Source organism: Oncorhynchus gorbuscha, linkage group LG13, assembly GCF_021184085.1.
Source record: "Oncorhynchus gorbuscha isolate QuinsamMale2020 ecotype Even-year linkage group LG13, OgorEven_v1.0, whole genome shotgun sequence".
Classification (NCBI taxonomy): Eukaryota; Metazoa; Chordata; class Actinopteri; order Salmoniformes; family Salmonidae; genus Oncorhynchus; species Oncorhynchus gorbuscha.
The window spans coordinates 10,433,393-10,456,701 of record NC_060185.1 but is presented as its reverse complement, the minus strand read 5'-3'; the positions used below and the strand labels follow the sequence as shown (position 1 = coordinate 10,456,701).

The window sequence follows — 23,309 nt, the reverse complement described above, 5'->3', positions numbered from 1 at the left end:
ACACATGCGCACACACACACAGCCCAGACTACAGAGGATTACGTGCTGTCCAGCCATAAAAGATGGTGAACCTATGGCATGGTGTGGCATTTAATTTCCATGGCAACCATCCACTAGGGTGTGGCATTTCATTTCCATGGCAACCATCCACTAGGGCTAGACACTCATTTAGTCATTTCTGTTATTCTCTTTTAACCCTTAAAGAATCCTTACTGAAACCATATGGTAACAAAATCAGTTAAACCCTCTCTCTCCTTTATATCTCCACTGCCTTCCTCTCTCTCCCTCCCTCCCTCCCTCCCCCTCCCTCCCTCCCTCCCTCCCTCCCTCCCCCTCCTCCCTCCCTCCCTCCCTCCCTCCCTCCCTCCCTCCCTCCCTCCCTCCCTCCCTCCCTCCCTCCCTCCCTCCCTCCCTCCCTCCCTCCCTCCCTCCCTCCCTCCGAGTGTAGTGCAGTATTGTGAAATATGTTTTTCCATGTGTAAATACTGCTGCTTACAGCAGGCTTGTGGAACAAGTGGATTGTTTATAATTTTATGTTCAGTCAGACAAACAGGCACACACATTCCGACACAGATTTAAATACAGTACACACACACACACACAAACACACACACACACACACACACACACACACACACACACACACACACACACACACACACACACACACACACACACACACACACACACACACACACACACACACACACACACACACACACACACACACACACACACACACACACACACACACACACACACACACAGTAACAAGTGCTTCGTTCTGCTAACTCAATTTCTTTGTAGAAACCAGTTGTCCAGAACCAATGGAGTAAAACCCAACTCACAGTGTATCAGTGTTCAACAGGTCAAGTAAAACAGTGACATCAGCACAAATATGGTCTGTTTCTAAATCCCTTTCTCAATATTTAACTGTTTCATTCACTTTTTAGACACTAAATTGTCATTCATTATTCTGAACTATAACGATTGAAGTGACATGAGCATAAACACCTGCTATAACGAACCTAAATAAATGTAGGGTCCCTTCTACTTTTGTTTGTGAAGTGTGAGCAGTTGTGATTAGCCATTTTTTTGTGGTTGTGTCCAAGGCTGATTGTAGGTAACCATGGGAATGGCGTTGATATGGTCACCGTAAACAGCCCTAGACGTGCCTTATGGTTTGACATTGTTCTGTCATTTGAACTCCCTTTAGTAGGTAACCATGGGGATGGCGTTGATATGGTCACCGTAAACAGCCCTAGACGTGCCTTATGGTTTGACATTGTTCTGTCATTTGAACCCCCTTTAGTAGGTAACCATGGAGATGGTGTTGATATGGTCCCCGTAAACAGCCCTAGACGTGCCTTATGGTTTGACATTGTTCTGTCATTTGAACCCCCTTTAGTAGGTAACCATGGAGATGTTGTTGATATGGTCCCCGTAAACAGCCCTAGACGTGCCTAATGGTTTGACATTGTTCTGTCATTTGAACCCCCTTTAGTAGGTAACCATGGAGATGGCGTTGATATGGTCACCGTAAACAGCCCTAGACGTGCCTTATGGTTTGACATTGTTCTGTCATTTGAACCCCCTTTAGTAGGTAACCATGGAGATGGCGTTGATATGGTCACCGTAAACAGCCCTAGACGTGCCTTATGGTTTGACATTGTTCTGTCATTTGAACCCCCTTTAGTAGGTAACCATGGAGATGGCGTTGATATGGTCCCCGTAAACAGCCCTAGACGTGCCTTATGGTTTGACATTGTTCTGTCATTTGAACCCCCTTTAGTAGGTAACCATGGAGATGGTGTTGATATGGTCACCGTAAACAGCCCTAGACGTGCCTTATGGTTTGACATTGTTCTGTCATTTGAACCCCCTTTAGTAGGTAACCATGGAGATGGCGTTGATATGGTCACCGTAAACAGCCCTAGACGTGCCTTATGGTTTGACATTGTTCTGTCATTTGAACCCCCTTTAGTAGGTAACCATGGAGATGGCGTTGATATGGTCCCCGTAAACAGCCCTAGACGTGCCTTATGGTTTGACATTGTTCTGTCATTTGAACCCCCTTTAGTAGGTAACCATGGAGATGGTGTTGATATGGTCACCGTAAACAGCCCTAGACGTGCCTTATGGTTTGACATTGTTCTGTCATTTGAACCCCCTTTAGTAGGTAACCATGGAGATGGCTCGTTTCATTACTGACAGTCCATTTGTTGGACGGTTTTGATATCCGTTCATCAATACATTTTAATACATTTTTTCCAACATGAATACAACATTATACAGTCAAAACATGTTTAATTACCCACAATCCTCTTAAACTAGAGCCACATGTCACTATTACAATGTGACAATGTGACAATTCTATATCAGCACAACACAGATAAATCAAGTGTTTTTTTTACTCAAATATCAATGTCCGACTACAAATTTATTTTTTTAAGTAAAGACGTGAAACATACTGTAATCAAGTAAGAATAACTTATTTAATACGTTTTAGATTGACTATAAAATATTAATTCATCATAACGTGTAAATATTCAATAACTTTAGATTAGCAGAACCGAGACAAATGAAGTTATATTGTCACGTTCTGACCTTAGTTCCTTGGTTTCGTCTTTTGTTTTAGTCTGGTCAGGGCGTGACTTTGGTGGGTTGTCTATGTTAGTTTATCTATGATTTTCTATTTCTGTGTTCGGCCTGGTTATGGTTCTCAATCAGAGGCAGCTGTCTATCGTTGTCCCTGATTGAGAACCATATTTAGGTAGCCTGTTTAACATTGTGTTTTGAGGGTGGTTATTTTCTGTTTAGTGTTGTGTTGGACCTTACAGGACTGTTCGGTGACTGTTTATTGTTTTGTTTTCATTAAATATTTAAAATATGGACACTTACCACGATGCACCTTGGTCCTCCTCTCCTTCCCCAGACGACAAGCGTTACATATATGTACTCAGTAAATATATATTTGTTTAAATTACTACAAAATACTAAGCGATAGATCATCTGAGTTAGTGACACTTATTTAATCTGAGTTCTACAGGCAGTTGGAGATGTTTGAGGAACCACTACTAAAATCCCTTTAATGGGTTAGGTAATTACTTTTGACAGTGCCCACACAGACACAGACACAGACACACATTCAAGACTGCATGTGCATGTGTGTTATTCTAGGTCAGTACTGTGTGTGTTATTCTGGGTCAGTACCGTGTGTTATTCTAGGTCAGTACTGTGTGTTATTCTGTGTCAGTACCGTGTGTGTTATTCTAGGTCAGTACTGTGTGTTATTCTGTGTCAGTACTGTGTGTTATTCTAGGTCAGTACCATGTGTGTTATTCTAGGTCAGTACTGTGTGTTATTCTGGGTCAGTACTGTGTGTGTTATTCGAGGTCAGTACCGTGTGTGTTATTCTAGGTCAGTACTGTGTGTTATTCTAGGTCAGTACCGTGTGTTATTCTAGGTCAGTACCGTGTGTGTTATTCTGGGTCAGTACTGTGTGTTATTCTAGGTCAGTACCGTGTGTTATTCGAGGTCAGTACCGTGTGTGTTATTCTAGGTCAGTACCGTGTGTTATTCGAGGTCAGTACCGTGTGTGTTATTCTAGGTCAGTACTGTGTGTTATTCTTGGTCAGTACCGTGTGTTATTCTGGGTCAGTACTGTGTGTGTTATTCTAGGTCAGTACCGTGTGTTATTCTAGGTCAGTACCGTGTGTGTTATTCTGGGTCAGTACCGTGTGTGTTATTCTAGGTCAGTACTGTGTGTTATTCTAGGTCAGTACCGTGTGTTATTCTAGGTCAGTACCGTGTGTGTTATTCTGGGTCAGTACTGTGTGTGTTATTCTAGGTCAGTACCGTGTGTTATTCTAGGTCAGTACCGTGTGTGTTATTCTGGGTCAGTACCGTGTGTGTTATTCTAGGTCAGTACCGTGTGTGTTATTTTAGGTCAGTACCGTGTGTTATTCTAGGTCAGTACGGTGTGTGTTATTCTAGGTCAGTACCGTGTGTGTTATTCTAGGTCAGTACCGTGTGTGTTATTCTAGGTCAGTACTGTGTGTTATTCTGGGTCAGTACCGTGTGTGTTATTCTAGGTCAGTACCGTGTGTGTTATTCTAGGTCAGTACCGTGTGTGTTATTCTAGGTCAGTACCGTGTGTTATTCTAGGTCAGTACGGTGTGTGTTATTCTAGGTCAGTACCGTGTGTGTTATTCTAGGTCAGTACCGTGTGTGTTATTCTAGGTCAGTACTGTGTGTTATTCTAGGTCAGTACGGTGTGTGTTATTCTAGGTCAGTACCGTGTGTTATTCTAGGTCAGTACTGTGTGTTATTCTGGGTCAGTACCATGTGTTATTCTAGGTCAGTACCGTGTGTTATTCTAGGTCAGTACTGTGTTTTATTCTGGGTCAGTACTGTGTGTGTTATTCTAGGTCAGTACCGTGTGTTATTCTAGGTCAGTACTGTGTGTTATTCTAGGTCAGTACTGTGTGTTATTCTAGGTCAGTACCGTGTGTGTTATTCTAGGTCAGTACAGGGTGTGTTATTCTAGGTCAGTAGCCTCTAGCTCTTGTGGGAGAAGCCTCTAGCTCTTGGGGGAGAAGCCTCTAGCCCTTGTGGGAGAAGCCTCTAGCTCTTGGGGGAGAAGCCTCTAGCTCTTGTGGGAGAAACCTCTAGCTCTTGGGGGAGAAGCCTCTAGCCCTTGTCGGAGAAGCCTCTAGCTCTTGTGGGAGAAGCCTCTAGCTCTTGTGGGAGAAGCCTTTAGCTCTTGGGGGAGAAGCCTCGAGCTCTTGGGGGAGAAGCCTCTAGCTCTTGTGGGAGAAGCCTCTAGCTCTTGTGGGAGAAGCCTCTAGCTCTTGTGGGAGAAGCCTCTAGCTAGCTGTAGAATCGGTTACTATATTAATTGAATAGGTTACCATGTTAATTGAATAGGTTACCATGTTAATTGAATAGGTTACAATGTTAATTGAATAGGTTACAATGTTAATTGAATAGGTTACAATGTTAATTGAATAGGTTGCAATGTTAATTGAATAGGTTACAATGTTAATTGAATAGGTTACCATGTTAATTGAATAGGTTACAATGTTAATTGAATAGGTTACAATGTTAAGGGGGTAGAGATGGATACACAGGGGTAGAGGTGGAGATGGATAGACGAGTAGAGGTGGAGATGGATAGACAGGGGTAGAGGTGGAGATGGATAGACAGGGGTAGAGGTAGAGATGGATAGACAGGGGTAGAGGTGGAGATGGATAGACGAGTAGAGGTGGAGATGGATAGACAGGGGTAGAGGTGGAGATGGATAGACGAGTAGAGGTGGAGATGGATAGACGAGTAGAGGTGGAGATGGATAGACAGGGGTAGAGGTGGAGATGGATAGACGAGTAGAGGTGGAGATGGATAGACAGGGGTAGAGGTGGAGATGGATAGACGAGTAGAGGTGGAGATGGATAGACAGGGGTAGAGGTGGAGATGGATAGACAGGGGTAGAGGTGGAGATGGATAGACGGGTAGAGGTGGAGATGGATAGACGAGTAGAGGTGGAGATGGATACACAGGGGTAGAGGTGGAGATGGATAGACGAGTAGAGGTGGAGATGGATACACAGGGGTAGAGGTGGAGATGGATAGACGAGTAGAGGTGGAGATGGATAGACGAGTAGAGGTGGAGATGGATAGACGAGTAGAGGTGGAGATGGATAGACAAGTAGAGGTGGAGATGGATAGACAGGGGTAGAGGTGGAGATGGATAGACGAGTAGAGGTGGAGATGGATAGACGAGTAGAGGTGGAGATGGATAGACGAGTAGAGGTGGAGATAGATAGACAGGGGTAGAGGTGGAGATGGATAGACGAGTAGAGGTGGAGATGGATAGACGAGTAGAGGTGGAGATGGATAGACGAGTAGAGGTGGAGATGGATAGACGAGTAGAGGTGGAGATGGATAGACAGGGGTAGAGATGGATACACAGGGGTAGAGGTGGAGATGGATAGACGAGTAGAGGTGGAGATGGATACACAGGGGTAGAGGTGGAGATGGATACACGAGTAGAGGTGGAGATGGATAGACGAGTAGAGGTGGAGATGGATAGACGAGTAGAGGTGGAGATGGATAGACAAGTAGAGGTGGAGATGGATAGACAGGGGTAGAGGTGGAGATGGATAGACGAGTAGAGGTGGAGATGGATAGACGAGTAGAGGTGGAGATGGATAGACGAGTAGAGGTGGAGATGGATAGACAAGGGTAGAGGTGGAGATGGATAGACGAGTAGAGGTGGAGATGGATAGACGAGTAGAGGTGGAGATGGATAGACAGGGGTAGAGGTGGAGATGGATAGACGAGTAGAGGTGGAGATGGATAGACAGGGGTAGAGGTGGAGATGGATAGACAGGGGTAGAGGTGGAGATGGATAGACGAGTAGAGGTGGAGATGGATAGACAGGGGTAGAGGTGGAGATGGATAGACGAGTAGAGGTGGAGATGGATAGACGAGTAGAGGTGGAGATGGATAGACAGGGGTAGAGGTGGAGATGGATAGACGAGTAGAGGTGGAGATGGATAGACAGGGGTAGAGGTGGAGATGGATAGACGAGTAGAGGTGGAGATGGATAGACAGGGGTAGAGGTGGAGATGGATAGACAGGGGTAGAGGTGGAGATGGATAGACGGGTAGAGGTGGAGATGGATAGACGAGTAGAGGTGGAGATGGATACACAGGGGTAGAGGTGGAGATGGATAGACGAGTAGAGGTGGAGATGGATACACAGGGGTAGAGGTGGAGATGGATAGACGAGTAGAGGTGGAGATGGATAGACGAGTAGAGGTGGAGATGGATAGACGAGTAGAGGTGGAGATGGATAGACAAGTAGAGGTGGAGATGGATAGACAGGGGTAGAGGTGGAGATGGATAGACGAGTAGAGGTGGAGATGGATAGACGAGTAGAGGTGGAGATGGATAGACGAGTAGAGGTGGAGATAGATAGACAGGGGTAGAGGTGGAGATGGATAGACGAGTAGAGGTGGAGATGGATAGACGAGTAGAGGTGGAGATGGATAGACGAGTAGAGGTGGAGATGGATAGACGAGTAGAGGTGGAGATGGATAGACAGGGGTAGAGATGGATACACAGGGGTAGAGGTGGAGATGGATAGACGAGTAGAGGTGGAGATGGATACACAGGGGTAGAGGTGGAGATGGATACACGAGTAGAGGTGGAGATGGATACACGAGTAGAGGTGGAGATGGATAGACGAGTAGAGGTGGAGATGGATAGACGAGTAGAGGTGGAGATGGATAGACAAGTAGAGGTGGAGATGGATAGACAGGGGTAGAGGTGGAGATGGATAGACGAGTAGAGGTGGAGATGGATAGACGAGTAGAGGTGGAGATGGATAGACGAGTAGAGGTGGAGATGGATAGACAAGGGTAGAGGTGGAGATGGATAGACGAGTAGAGGTGGAGATGGATAGACGAGTAGAGGTGGAGATGGATAGACAGGGGAGGTGGAGATGGATAGGAGTAGAGGTGGAGATGGATAGACAGGGGGTAGAGGTGGAGATGGATAGACAGGGGTAGAGGTGGAGATGGATAGACGAGTAGAGGTGGAGATGGATAGACAGGGGTAGAGGTGGAGATGGATAGACGAGTAGATGTGGAGATGGATAGACAGGGGTAGAGGTGGAGATGGATAGACGAGTAGAGGTGGAGATGGATAGACGAGTAGAGGTGGAGATGGATAGACAGGGGTAGAGGTGGAGATGGATAGACAGGGGTAGAGGTGGAGATGGATAGACGAGTAGAGGTGGAGATGGATAGACGAGTAGAGGTGGAGATGGATAGACAGGGGTAGAGGTGGAGATGGATAGACGAGTAGAGGTGGAGATGGATAGACAGGGGTAGAGGTGGAGAAGGATAGACGAGTAGAGGTGGAGATGGATAGACAGGGTGGAGGTGGAGGTGGATAGACAGAGGCAGAGGTAGAGATGGATACACAGGGGTAGAGGTGGAAATGGATAGACGAGTAGAGGTGGAGATGGATAGACAGGGTGGAGGTGGGGGTTGGATAGACAGTGGTAGAGGTAGAGATGGATAGACAGGGTGGAGGTGGAGGTGGATAGACAGAGGTAGAGGTAGAGATGGATAGACAGGGGTAGAGATAGATAGACAGGGGTAGAGATAGATAGACAGGGGTAGAGTTAGAGATGGATAGACAGGTAGAGGTGGTGATGGATAGACAGGGGTAGAGATGGAGATGGATAGACGAGTAGAGGTGGTGATGGATAGACAGGGGTAGAGATGGATAAACAGGGGTAGAGGTGGAGATGGATAGACGAGTTGAGGTGGTGATGGATAGACAGGGGTAGAGATGGATACACAGGGGTAGAGGTGGAGATGGATAGACGAGTAGAGGTGGTGATGGATAGACAGGGGTAGAGATGGATACACAGGGGTAGAGGTGGAGATGGATAGACGAGTAGAGGTGGAGATGGATAGACGGGGTAGAGGTGGAGATGGATAGACAGGGGTAGAGGTAGATACACAGGGGTAGAGGTGGAGATGGATAGACGAGTAGAGGTGGAGATGGATACACAGGGGTAGAGGTGGAGATGGATAGACAGGGGTAGAGGTAGATAGACAGGGGTAGAGGTGGAGATGGATAGACAGGGGTAGAGGTAGATACACAGGGGTAGAGGTGGAGATGGATACACATGGGTAGAGGTGGAGATGGATAGACAGGGGTAGAGGTGGAGATGGATAGACGAGTAGAGGTGGAGATGGATAGACAGGGTGGAGGTGGAGATGGATAGACAGGGTGGAGGTGGAGGTGGATAGACAGAGGTAGAGGTAGAGATGGATAGACAGGGGTAGAGATAGATAGACAGGGGTAGAGGTAGAGATGGATAGACAGGGGTAGAGGTGGAGATGGATAGACGGGGTAGAGGTGGAGATGGATAGACAGGGGTAGAGGTAGATACACAGGGGTAGAGGTGGAGATGGATAGACGAGTAGAGGTGGAGATGGATAGACAGGGTGGAGGTGGAGATGGATAGACAGGGTGGAGGTGGAGGTGGATAGACAGAGGTAGAGGTAGAGATGGATACACAGGGGTAGAGGTGGAGATGGATAGACGAGTAGAGGTGGAGATGGATACACAGGGGTAGAGGTGGAGATGGATAGACAGGGGTAGAGGTAGATAGACAGGGGTAGAGGTGGAGATGGATAGACAGGGGTAGAGGTAGATACACAGGGGTAGAGGTGGAGATGGATACACATGGGTAGAGGTGGAGATGGATACACATGGGTAGAGGTGGAGATGTATAGACAGGGGTAGAGGTGGAGATGGATAGACAGGGTGGAGATGGATAGACAGGGTGGAGGTGGAGATGGATAGACAGGGTGGAGGTGGAGGTGGATAGACAGAGGTAGAGGTAGAGATGGATAGACAGGGGTAGAGATAGATAGACAGGGGTAGAGGTAGAGATGGATAGACAGGGGTAGAGATGGATAGACAGGGGTAGAGATAGATAGACAGGGGTAGAGATAGATAGACAGGGGTAGAGGTAGAGATGGATAGACAGGGTGGAGGTGGAGGTGGATAGACAGAGGTAGAGGTAGAGATGGATAGACGAGTAGAGGTGGAGATGGATAGACAGGGGTAGAGATGGATACACAGGGGTAGAGGTGGAGATGGACAGACGAGTAGAGGTGGTGATGGATAGACAGGGGTAGAGATAGATACACAGTGGTAGAGGTGGAGATGGATAGACGAGTAGAGGTGGAGATGGATAGACGAGTAGAGGTGGAGATGGATAGACAGGGGTAGAGGTGGAGATGGATAGACAGGGGTAGAGATGGATACACAGGGGTAGAGGTGGAGATGGATAGACGAGTAGAGGTGGAGATGGATAGACAGGGTGGAGGTGGAGGTGGATAGACAGACGTAGAGGTGGAGATGGATAGACAGGGGTAGAGGTGGAGATGGATAGACAGGGGTAGAGGTGGAGATGGATAGACAGGGGTAGAGATGGATACACAGGGGTAGAGGTGGAGATGGATAGACGAGTAGAGGTGGAGATGGATAGACAGGGTGGAGGTGGAGGTGGATAGACAGAGGTAGAGGTAGAGATGGATACACAGGGGTAGAGATAGATAGACAGGGCTAGAGGTGGAGATGGATAGACGAGTAGAGGTGGAGATGGATAGACAGGGGTAGAGGTAGAGGTGGATAGACAGGTAGAGGTAGAGGTGGATAGACAGGGGTAGAGGTGGAGGTGGATAGACAGGGGTAGAGATAGATAGACAGGGGTAGAGGTAGAGGTGGATAGACGAGTAGAGGTGGAGATGGATAGCCAGGGGTAGAGGTAGAGGTGGATAGACGAGTAGAGGTGGAGATGGATAGACAGGGGTAGAGGTAGAGGTGGATAGACGAGTAGAGGTGGAGATGGATAGACAGGGGTAGAGGTAGAGATGGATAGACGAGTAGAGGTGGAGATGGATAGACAGGGTGGAGGTGGAGGTGGAGGTGGATAGACAGGGGTAGAGATAGATAGACAGGGGTAGAGGTAGAGATGGATAGACAGGTAGAGGTGGTGATGGATAGACAGGGGTAGAGGTGGATAGACAGGGTGGAGGTGGTGGTGGATAGACAGGGCAAGAGGTAGAGATGGATAGACAGGGGTAGAGGTGTATTTGTGCGTTTGTTCGTTTGTGTGTGTGTGTGTGTGTGTGGTGTGCGTGTGTGTGTGTTGTCTCTCAGCCCGTCTGTACCCACTTCCCTCCCTTCATCTCTCTCAGCCCCGTCTATACCCTCCTCAGCATTCACCTCTCTCAGCCCTGTCTGTACCCTCCTCAGCCGTCCCCTCTGTCAGCCCATCTGTACCCTCCTCAGCCTTCATCTCTCTCAACCCTGTCTGTACCCTCCTTAGCCTTCATCTCTCCCAGCCCTGTCTGTACCCACCTCAGCCTTCATCTCTCTCAACCCTGTCTGTACCCTCCTTAGCCTTCATCTCTCTCAACCCTGTCTGTACCCTCCTTAGCCTTCATCTCTCTCAACCCTGTCTGTACCCACCTCAGCCTTCATCTCTCTCAGCCTGTCTGTACCCTCCTCAACCTTCCTCTCTCTCAGCCCCTTCTGTACCCTCCTCAGCCTTCATCTCTCTCAGCCCCGTCTGTACCCTCTTCAGCCTTCATCTCTCTCAGCCCCGTCTGTACCCTCTTCAGCCTTCATCTCTCTCAGCCCCGTCTGTACCCTCTTCAGCCTTCATCTCTCTCAGCCCCGTCTGTACCCTCTTCAGCCTTCATCTCTCTCAGCCCCGTCTGTACCCTCTTCAGCCTTCATCTCTCTCAGCCCTGTCTGTACCCTCCTCAGACTTCATCTCTCTCAGCCCGTCTGTATCCACTTCCCTTCATCTCTCACAGCCCCGTCTGTACCCTCCTCCGACGATGTGGATAAAATTGTGTGCTGGCCCAAGATACCTGACTCTGCCCTTCCATGTGCATGCAGGTCAAGTGACGACTGTAGCCACCTTTACTCTGTCTGTCTGTCTGTCTGTCTGTCTGTCTGTCTGTCTGTCTGTCTGTCTGTCTGTCTGTCTGTCTGTCTGTCTGTCTGTCTGTCTGTCTGTCTGTCTGTCTGTCTGTCTGTCTGTCTGTCTGTCTGTCTGTCTGTCTGTCTGTCTGTCTGTCTGTCTGTCTGTCTGTCTGTCTGTCTGTCTGTCTGTCTGTCTGTCTGTCTGTGTCTCTGTCTCTGTCTCTGTCTCTGTCTCTGTCTCTGTCTCTGTCTCTGTCTCTGTCTCTGTCTCTGTCTCTGTCTCTGTCTCTGTCTCTGTCTCTGTCTCTGTCTCTGTCTCTGTCTCTGTCTCTGTCTCTGTCTCTCAATTTATTGGGAGTGTGTGTCTGTGCCAGATCAGAAATAGACAGTGAATTACAGAGAGCCCTGTGGGATGAATGAGACCCCACTATGAGTGTGTGACCCCAAAATAACACATTACCACTACACACACACACACACACACACACACACACACACACACACACACACACACACACACACACACACACACACACACACACACACACACACACACACACACACACACACACACACACACACACACACACACACACACACACACACACACACACACACACACACATATTCTGTAGACCAGCCAAGTCTATATGAACCTCTATAGTGAAATCACTCCTACAGACCAGCCAAGTCTATATGATCCTCTATAGTGATATCACTCCTACAGACCAGCCCAGTCTATATGATCCTCTATAGTGATATCACTCCTACAGACCAGCCAAGTTTATATGATCCTATATAGTGATATCACTCCTACAGACCAGCCAAGTCTATATGATCCTCTATAGTGATATCACTTCTTATAGACCAGCCAAGTCTATATGAACCTCTATAGTGATATCACTCCTACAGACCAGCCAAGTCTATATGAACCTCTATAGTGAAATCACTCCTACAGACCAGCCAAGTCTATATGATCCTCTATAGTGATATCACTCCTACAGACCAGCCCAGTCTATATGATCCTCTATAGTTATATCACTCCTACAGACCAGCCAAGTTTATATGATCCTATATAGTGATATCACTCCTACAGACCAGCCAAGTCTATATGATCCTCTATAGTGATATCACTTCTTATAGACCAGCCAAGTCTATATGATCCTCTATAGTGATATCACTCCTACAGACCAGCCAAGTCTATATGATCCTCTATAGTGATATCACTTCTTATAGACCAGCCAAGTCTATATGATCCTCTATAGTGATATCACTTCTTATAGACCAGCCAAGTCTATATGATCCTCTATAGTGATATCACTCCTTATAGACCAGCCAAGTCTATATGATCCTCTATAGTGATATCACTTCTTATAGACCAGCCAAGTCTATATGATCCTCTATAGTGATATCACTTCTTATAGACCAGCCAAGTCTATATGATCCTCTATAGTGATATCACTTCTTATAGACCAGCCAAGTCTATATGATCCTCTATAGTGATATCACTTCTTATAGACCAGCCAAGTCTATATGATCCTCTATAGTGATATCACTTCTTATAGACCAGCCAAGTCTATATGATCCTCTATAGTGATATCACTCCTTATAGACCAGCCAAGTCTATATGATCCTCTATAGTGATATCACTTCTTATAGACCAGCCAAGTCTATATGATCCTCTATAGTGATATCAATCCTTATAGAACAGCCAAGTCTACATGAACCTCTATAGTGAAATCACTCCTACAGACCAGCCAAGTCTATATGAACCTCTATAGTGATATCACTCCAACAGAACAGCCAAGTCTATATGAACCTCTATAGTGATATCACTCCTTATAGACCAGCCAAGTCTACATGCACCTTAAGAGTGATATCACTTCTTATAGACCAGCCAAGTCTATATGATCCTCTATAGTGATATCACTTCTTATAGACCAGCCAAGTCTATATGATCCTCTATAGTGATATCACTCCTACAGACCAGCCAAGTCTATATGATCCTCTATAGTGATATCACTCCTACAGACCAGCCAAGTCTATATGATCCTCTATAGTGATATCACTCCTTATAGACCAGCCAAGTCTATATGATCCTCTATAGTGATATCACTTCTTATAGACCAGCCAAGTCTATATGATCCTCTATAGTGATATCACTTCTTATAGACCAGCCAAGTCTATATGATCCTCTATAGTGATATCACTCCTACAGACCAGCCAAGTCTATATGATCCTCTATAGTGATATCACTTCTTATAGACCAGCCAAGTCTATATGATCCTCTATAGTGATATCAATCCTTATAGAACAGCCAAGTCTACATGAACCTCTATAGTGAAATCACTCCTACAGACCAGCCAAGTCTATATGAACCTCTATAGTGATATCACTCCAACAGAACAGCCAAGTCTACATTAACCTCTATAGTGATATCAATCCTTATAGAACAGCCAAGTCTACATGAACCTCTATAGTGAAATCACTTCTTATAGACCAGCCAAGTCTATATGATCCTCTATAGTAATATCACTCCTTATAGACCAGCCAAGTCTATATGATCTTCTATAGTGATATCACTTCTTATAGACCACCCAAGTCTATATGATCCTCTATAGTGATATCACTTCTTATAGACCAGCCAAGTCTATATGATCCTCTATAGTGATATCACTTCTTATAGACCAGCCAAGTCTATATGATCCTCTATAGTGATATCACTCCTACAGACCAGCCAAGTCTATATGATCCTCTATAGTGATATCACTCCTACAGACCAGCCAAGTCTATATGATCCTCTATAGTGATATCACTCCTTATAGACCAGCCAAGTCTATATGATCCTCTATAGTGATATCACTTCTTATAGACCAGCCAAGTCTATATGATCCTCTATAGTGATATCACTTCTTATAGACCAGCCAAGTCTATATGATCCTCTATAGTGATATCACTCCTACAGACCAGCCAAGTCTATATGATCCTCTATAGTGATATCACTTCTTATAGACCAGCCAAGTCTATATGATCCTCTATAGTGATATCAATCCTTATAGAACAGCCAAGTCTACATGAACCTCTATAGTGAAATCACTCCTACAGACCAGCCAAGTCTATATGAACCTCTATAGTGATATCACTCCAACAGAACAGCCAAGTCTATATGAACCTCTATAGTGATATCACTCCTTATAGACCAGCCAAGTCTACATGCACCTTAAGAGTGATATCACTTCTTATAGACCAGCCAAGTCTATATGATCCTCTATAGTAATATCACTCCTTATAGACCAGCCAAGTCTATATGATCTTCTATAGTGATATCACTTCTTATAGACCACCCAAGTCTATATGATCCTCTATAGTGATATCACTTCTTATAGACCAGCCAAGTCTATATGATCCTCTATAGTGATATCACTTCTTATAGACCAGCCAAGTCTATATGATCCTCTATAGTGATATCACTTCTTATAGACCAGCCAAGTCTATATGATCCTCTATAGTGATATCACTCCTTATAGACCAGCCAAGTCTATATGATCCTCTATAGTGATATCACTTCTTATAGACCAGCCAAGTCTATATGATCCTCTATAGTGATATCACTTCTTATAGACCAGCCCAGTCTATATGATCCTCTATAGTGATATCAGTTCTTATAGACCAGCCCAGTCTATATGATCCTCTATAGTGATATCACTTCTTATAGACCAGCCCAGTCTATATGATCCTCTATAGTGATATCACTTCTTATAGACTGCTTCGTCTTGCAGGAGCTCCAAACCTCCTGACACATATTGCTTTTGCTTCATCCTGATCTCTCTATCCACATCACATGTACCATCCTCTTCATCTGTGTCCTGCCTCAAGAACAAGCTGACAGCGATTGAAAGATTCAGGTAATACGTTGCATGAAAGGTTCAACCACCAGAGAGAGCGTGGACTCCAAAGACAATTCACCCGAAAACCCAGAGTGGGACCTTCAGAGATCCATAATCAGGTGAGGACTCACCTTGAGGGAGTCAAAGCAGGCGATGACTCGTCCATTCTCCACCTGACAGCTCTTGGCAGGGTGGGCAAACTTACACTCGCTGTCCGGTCGCGAGCACGTCCCTCTCTGGAACTCACGACACACCTCCAGAGTCAGCCATTTTGTGTCCCTAATAGGTGTCAGGTTTACCGCCATTTTGAACCAGGCAGAAGTAGCCGATTAAGAGCGACGGATATCCAGGCAGAATGTGATGTCTCAGAATGTGTGATGAAAGTTTGTTTCTAATGCCACTGAGAGAAATCAAAATGAAACAAGACAATCAGAAGGTGTTTTCTATCCGAGGCCTGTTTTTGGATGTGAGCCAGGACCTCTGCTAGGATCTATTGCCCATCCTAAGAACCTGTTACTGGGGCTGATGAGATTCCTCCAGTGCCTGACACTGGGCTGGTGGCACTGACGAAAGCTTGCTTTGTACAGGTGGTTCCAACTTCTGTACTCCTCTCTCTCTCACTTTCCTCAGCTGAACTATCAGGCGAGATGGATGGCGAAACACATTATTGATCGTGTTGGCCCATGTTGTGCCGAGGGAGCAGGTAGCAGGGGGCGGAGTGGAGGGAGGGACAGCGGGAGGACAGTCCCCTCTCACCCACACAGAAGGAAGAAAATCCTATGTGTTGTCACAGTCAGGCTACAAGGGAGCCGAGACAGTTCCAGAGAGGTGGTAGACGTGGCAGGAAAGGATTATGGGTAGGATGGGGGCACCACCAGGGACCAGGGATCAGTAGGTTCAGCTGGCAGGGATTATGGGTAGGATGGGGGAACCACCAGGGACCAGGGATCTGAAGGTTCAGCTGGCAGGGATGGCAGTCCTTGGGCTCCTGGTGTGGTCTAGAAGGTCCACACAGCTACACGCTTCAAGCAAGGCACTTCTGTCTATGGAGAGGAGAGCAGAGGAGAGGAGAGGAGAGGAGAGGAGAGGAGAGGAGAGGAGAGGAGAGGAGAGGAGAGGAGAGGAGAGGAGAGGAGAGGAGAGGCAGTCCGCATTTAACAGAGACAAATGGAAACAAACACACTAATACATACTGATACATATTAACACACACACACACATACACACAAACTCACCAGAGGCCCTAACACCAACTGCCAGTCTCTCGACTGGAGAGTCAAATACAAGACCATATCGCTTACAATGAAGCAACACGCAGCAAATGTTTTTAAATTAAGAAGGGGGAGGGAGAGACAGGGAGAGAGAGAAATAGACAGAGAGGTAAGAGAGAGAAGAGATGGAGTCTGTGTGAAAATAAAAATGCTCCCCCTCCCCCACTCATTGAAACAGACTTTGACCTGGGTGAGAACCAATCAGATCGGGCGATTGTTGCAGCAACATTCTGGGCTGAGAGCCAAGAGGGATGAGACAGGGATGGTCTAGACCAGTTCATAGAGAGGGAGAGAGAGAGGGAGAGAGAGAGAGAGGGGAGAGAGAGAGAGAGAGAGAGAGAGGGGAGAGAGAGAGAGAGAGAGAGAGAGAGAGAGAGAGGAGAGAGAGAGAGAGAGAGAGAGAGAGAGAGAGAGAGAGAGAGAGAGAGAGAGAGAGAGAGAGAGAGAGAGAGAGAGAGAGAGAGGGAGAGAGGGATAGAGAGAGAGGGAGAGAGAGGAGAGAGAGCGAGAGAAGGGAAGAGTGTGTGTGTGTGTGTGTGTGTGTGTGTGTGTGTGTGTGTGTGTGTGTGTGTGTGTGTGTGTGTGTGTGTGTGTGTGTGTGTGTGTGTGTGTGTGTGTGTGTGTGTGTGTGTGTGTGTGTGTGTGTGTGTGTGTGTGTGTGTGTGTGTGTGTGTGTTGGGGATAAAAAGATAAAGAGGAAAATGAAATAAAGATAATTATTTTACCTTTATATAACTAGTCAAGTCAGTTAAAAACAAGTTCTTGTTTACAATGACGGCCTACAGGGGAACAGTGGGTTAACTGCCTTGTTCAGGTGCAGAACAACAGATTTTCTCCTTGTCAGCTCGGGGATTCGATCTTGCAACCTTTCGGTTACTAGTCCAACTGTCACGCCCTGACCTTAGAGAGCCTTTTAATTTCTCTAATTGGTTAGATCAGCGTGTGATTTGCGTGGGCAATCTACGTTTTCTGTTTCTATGTTGGTGTGTTTGATTCCCAATCGGAGGGAGCTTTCTATCGTTGTCTCTGATTGGGAATCAGATATAAGTTGTCCGTTTCCTTTTTGGATTTGTGTGATCTTGTCTTTGTTTGTTGCTTTATGCATGACTAGGTTTACATTCGGTTTGGTTTCATAGTTTTTTTCCCAGTGTTACGTTTTCAAATAAAGAGAGAATGTACGCCTACCACGCTGCACCTTGGTACAGTCATTTATCATCCGACGACGAGCGTAACAGAAGATCCCACCACCAACGGAACCAAGCAGCGTGCCCCGGAGTGGAGGACATCATGGACATGGGAGGAGGTAATGGCAGGGCATGAGAGATGAGAGCCTGCCGTGGAAACAGGCGGAAGCAGCGAGGGAGGAACGGCGACAAGACCAGGAGTCACGGCAACGACGGAAGCCTGCTCCTCACACCAGGCTTCCAGTGCATCTCTCCAGTCCGGTGAGACCTGTTCCGGTTCCACGTACCAGGCCTCCAGTGTGTCTCCCCAGCCTGGTAAACCCTGTGGCAGCTCCACACACCAGGCTTCCAGTACGTCTCCTCAGTCCGGTGAGACCTGTTCCGGCTCCACGTACAAAGCCTCTAGTGATATTCCATGGCCCAGAGGCTCCAGTGATAATCCATGGCCCGGAGCCTCCAGTGATAATCCATGGCCCGGAGCCTCCAGTGATAATCCATGGTCCGGAGCCTCCAGTGATAATCCATGGCCCGGAGCCTCCAGTGATAATCCATGGCCCGGAGCCTCCAGTGATAATCCATGGCCCAGAGCCTCCAGTGATAATCCATGGCCCGGAGCCTCCAGTGATAATCCATGGCCCAGAGCCTCCAGTGATAATCCATGGCCCGGAGCCTCCAGTGATAATCCATGGCCCGGAGCCTCCAGTGATGATCCATGGCCCGGAGCCTCCAGTGATGATCCATGGCCCAGAGCCTCCAGTGATAATCCATGGCCCGGAGCCTCCAGTGATAATCCATGGCCCGGAGCCTCCAGTGATAATCCATGGCCCGGAGCCTCCAGTGATGATCCAAGTCCAGGAGCCTGTAGTGATAATCCATGGCATCCAGTGTGTCTCCCCAGCCTGGTAAGCCCTGTGGCAGCTCCACGCACCAGGCTCCCAGTACGTCTCCTCAGTCCGGTGAAACCTGTTCCGGCTCCACGTACGCAGCCTTTAGTGATAATACATGGCCCGGAGCCTCCAGCGGCGGTCAGCAGTCCGGAGCCCCCGGCGATGATCCACGGTCCGGTTCCTCCGGCAATGATTCAGGGTCCGGAGTCTCTGACGACGATCCACGGAAGTGGAGGGATCAGCGTGCATAGTGGGGGCTACGTCCCGAACCGGAGCTGCCACCGAGGATAGATGCCCACCCGGACCCTCCCCTATAGAGTCAGGTTTTGCGGCCAGAGTCCGCACCTTTGGGGGGAAGGGGGGGTCCTGTCTTGCCCTGACCTTAGAGAGCCTTTTTATTTCTATATTTGGTTTGGTCATGGTGTGATTAGGGTGGGTTTTCTGTTTTCTGTTTCTATGTTGGTGTGTTTCAGAGGATGGAATTCATAGTTTTTTTTTACCGGTGTTACGTTTTCAAATAAAGAGAGAATGTACGCCTACCACGCTGCATCTTGGTCAGATCATTTATTATCCAACGACGAGCGTAAATCCAACACTCTAACCACTAGGATTCCTGCAGCCCCATGTAGCCTAGTGGATAAAGAGGGTAAGAGGTAAAGGGGTAAAGAAGATAGAGGTAAAGACACAAAGATAATACAGTTGGAAAGAGATATGAAGAATTAAGAGGATAAAGAGATGTAGGGAAAAGAGGTTAAAGAGGATGAAGTGGTAAAGAAGAAAAATAGGTAACGAAGATAAAGAGGTTGAAGAGATAAAGAGATACAGAGATAAAGGGGTTAACTTCTTGGATATAGGGGGTGCTATTTTAATTTTTGGATGAAAAACGTTCCCGTTTTAAACAAGATATTTTGTCATGAAAAGATGCTTGACTATGCATATAATTGACAGCTTTGGAAAGAAAACACTCTGACGTTACCAAAACTGCAAAGATATCGTCTGTGAGTGCCACAGAACTGATGTTACAGAAAAAAAACCAGATAAAAATCCAATCAGGAAGTGCAAATAAAAATTAAAACCGCCTCATGGCAATGACTCCTTATATGGCTGTGGAGGAGCTAGGAGTCAGCTTACGTTTTCCACGTTTTCCCCAAGGTGCATTGTGACGTATTTGTAGGCATATCATTGGAAGATTGACCATAAGAGACTACATCTACCAGGTGGTCGCTTGGTGTCCTCCGTCGCAATTATTGCGTAATCTCCAGCTGCAGTATTTTTCTGTTTGCTACTGATGAGAAACCAACTGCCACGAATGATTTATCATCGAATAGATATGTGAAAAACACCTTGAGGATTGAGTCTAAACAACGTTTTCCATGTGTCTGTCAATATTATGGAGCTAATTTGGAAAGAAGTTTGGCGTTGTAGTGACTGCATTTTCGGGGGTTTTTCTTAGCCGATAGTGATGAACAAAACGGAGCTATTTCTCCTACACAAATAATCTTTTTGGAAAAAATGAACATTTGCTATCTAACTGAGAGTCTCGTCATTGAAAACATCCGAAGTTCTTCAAAGGTAAATGATTTTATTTGAATGATTTTCTTGTTTTTGTGAAAATGTTGCCTGCTGAATGCTAGGCTTAATGCTATGCTAGGCTATCAATACTCTTACACAATTGCTTGTGTAGCTTTGGTTGAAAAGCATATTTTGAAAATCTGAGATGACAGTGTTGTTAACAAAAGGCTAAGCTTGTGTTTGAATATATTTATTTCATTTCATTTGCGATTTTCATGAATAGGAAATGTTGCGTTATGGTAATGAGCTTGAGGCTATGATTACGCTCCCGGATACGGGATTGCTCGACGGTAGAGGTTAAGAGATAAAGAGGTAAAGAGAAAGAGGATGAAGAGGTAAAGAGGTAAAGACAGAGAGTAAAGAGGTGTCATGACGTGGCCCTCTTTGGATATAGCAAGCACCAACTCTCTCTCTCTTTCACTCTCTCTCAACTCTCTCTCTCTTCTCTTCCCCCTACACCAAGGCTCTGTTATCTCAGGTCGTAAATTCCTGGAGGAGACTCTCTCCCTCATGCAGTATAGAGAGAAAAGTTAACAGTAGAACAAAGGAACTTCTTCTACCTCACAGAACTTGAGAACTGAACAATATCCATGAACAATATCCATGTTTTGGAGAATGTGTAACCGGTCGGTGGAGAATCCAGTTACGACCAGTCCATTTTGTTTAAAGTTTGTGACCTCATGGAGAGACAATACAGCCACATTACCATCTGTTTATACAAGAGTCTCCGTTTATGAGATTTGCATCTAATTATTGTATAAAATGAATGAGTAAAGATTTTTGTAATGTGATTTTAAACTGTTTAATGAAAGAGAATCCAATTCCCTTTAAAGTTCAACTAAGTCATTGGCCGGCCCCATGAGCACAGACGTTGATCTGGCATCATGGGACAACCTTTCTACTGTTACGAATATAACCTCCACCTGGAGGAATTCCCTTCAGACCAGCGCACCTCGAGAACCGAGAGGGCTAAGGTTTGAGTAGAGACCATGCATTCCTCGGTTTCTGAATTCTTAACCATACCACATGGTTAAACTCTGAGTTTAACTCGATACCGACAGAATGAGAGCAAATCTTCGATACTAATTACTAGTCTGCAGCTAGGAATTCTGTACCATTGAATGTGAAGACCGACAACCGCCGAAACATATATTCTGTAAGAACATTTCTGAATGTTACTCTGAGGTATCCACCCTAACCAAAGACTCCAGGGACGCAGAGAGAATCTCGGATTAACTTTCCAACAGAAAAAGACGATTCCAGCAGAGATCATGATGACACACTGAGCGTAAATATATATATATATATATTGATTGCAATTATTCCTGAATGAGTGAGTGTTCAGGTACAAAGGATTAGTTTTTCAAATATTATAAATATCAACTGTGTAGTGTGTTTAGTCTTTCACGCCCTTCTCAGTGTCTATGTCTACCAAGCCGTCATATCGGTTTAGCCGACTAGGGCACACACCCTTCTCAGTGTCTTTGTCTACCAAGCCGTCATATCGGTTTAGCCCACTAGGGCACACGCCCTTCTCAGTGTCTATGTCTACCAAGCCGTCATATCGGTTTAGCCGACTAGGGCACACACCCTTCTCAGTGTCTTTGTCTACCAAGCCGTCATATCGGTTTAGCCCACTAGGGCACAAGCCCTTCTCAGTGTCTTTGTCTACCAAGCCGTCATATCGGTTTAGCCCACTAGGGCACACGCCCTTCTCAGTGTCTTTGTCTACCAAGCCATCATATCGGTTTAGCCCACTAGGGCACACGCCCTTCTCAGTGTCTTTGTCTACCAAGCCGTCATATCGGTTTAGCCCACTAGGGCACACGCCCTTCTCAGTGTCTTTGTCTAGCAAGCCATCATATCGGTTTAGCCCACTAGGGCACATCCCCTATCACTTCCTTGTAACCATATCTACTGTTTGTTTATGCATTTCGGTGATTATTTAGTTAGTTAATAAATAAATGATTGAGACAATTGATGTATGGATGATTAATAGTGAAGACTGGGTTTGTGCAGATAACCAACAATTTACGATGTTTGGAATGAGACTAACGTGAGGTAAAGAATAATTCATTCATTAGAAGACTGTTGATCAGATATTAAAATATCTGAAAAGTTACATTAGGAAAATTATAACTTTGTAATCTGAAGATTTTCCTTGGTGCCCCGACTTCCTAGTTAATTACATTTACATGATTTCTTTAATCAAGTAAAAATAATTACAGAGAATTGATTTGATAAAATAATGATACCAAAGACACGACAGATGTAAAGAACAATAGAGGTAAATGCATAGAGGATAAATATTTAAAGAGGATAAAGACAACTCCATTAAATAAGGAACAGTCAGATTGGCACTCTCTTCTCAACACTGCTGAATTCAAGGATAATTTGCTTCCATCTCTTTACCCTCTTCCTCTTCTACAGTACTGAAAGGCCTAGTCCGGACCTGACTCAAATGGCCAAGAAAATAGTCAAACATGAAAGGCATCAGCATGCTTCCCAGTTCAGCTGGTCCCTCCCAGTTCAGTTGGTCCCTCCCAGTTCAGTTGGCCCCTCCCAGTTTGGTTGGCCCCTCCCAGTTTGGTTGGCCCCTCCCAGTTCATCTGGTCCCTCCCAGTTCAGTTGGTCCCTCCTAGTTCATTTGGCCCCTGCCAGTTCAGTTGGCCCCTCCCAGTTCAGTTGGCCCCTCCCAGTTCGGTTGGCCCCTCCCAGTTTGGTTGGCCCCTCCCAGTTTGGTTGGCCGCTAGTGTGCTCGTATACACCCTTAAAAAACATTTGCTTGAGAAACAAGGAAAAAGCGGTAATAGTACTGCTTGTCCATTTTGAGACACCGTAGCCAGTATACACTTCCTCAAAACAGTCAGAAGTAATCTAAGATAAGAAATCTGTCGTTCATTTTGACGTTTTGCAGAGATCTTAGTCACGCAATTTTACATCTAACTAAGATGTTTGGGGAAGTATTTCGCAAGTGGAAA

General features: G+C 46.0%; 1 protein-coding gene across 6 annotated transcripts in view; it reads right to left on the bottom strand.

The window, feature by feature from the left end:
- LOC123992498 (muscleblind-like protein 1) overlaps positions 1–23,309 on the bottom strand; it is a 136,154-nt gene that overhangs the window by 84,632 nt on the left and 28,213 nt on the right. For 5 of the 6 annotated variants that reach the window (XM_046293680.1, XM_046293683.1, XM_046293685.1 and 2 more), the window contains exons 1-2: positions 16,650–16,784; positions 15,546–16,457 (exon numbers count right to left, since the gene is read on the bottom strand). In XM_046293680.1, coding sequence (XP_046149636.1) covers positions 15,546–15,719 — 174 coding nt within the window. In that variant the 5' untranslated portion in view covers positions 15,720–16,457; positions 16,650–16,784. Of the gene's footprint in view, positions 1–15,545; positions 16,458–16,649; positions 16,785–23,309 lie in introns of those variants that run through there. The other variant, XM_046293681.1, reaches the window with a different exon arrangement.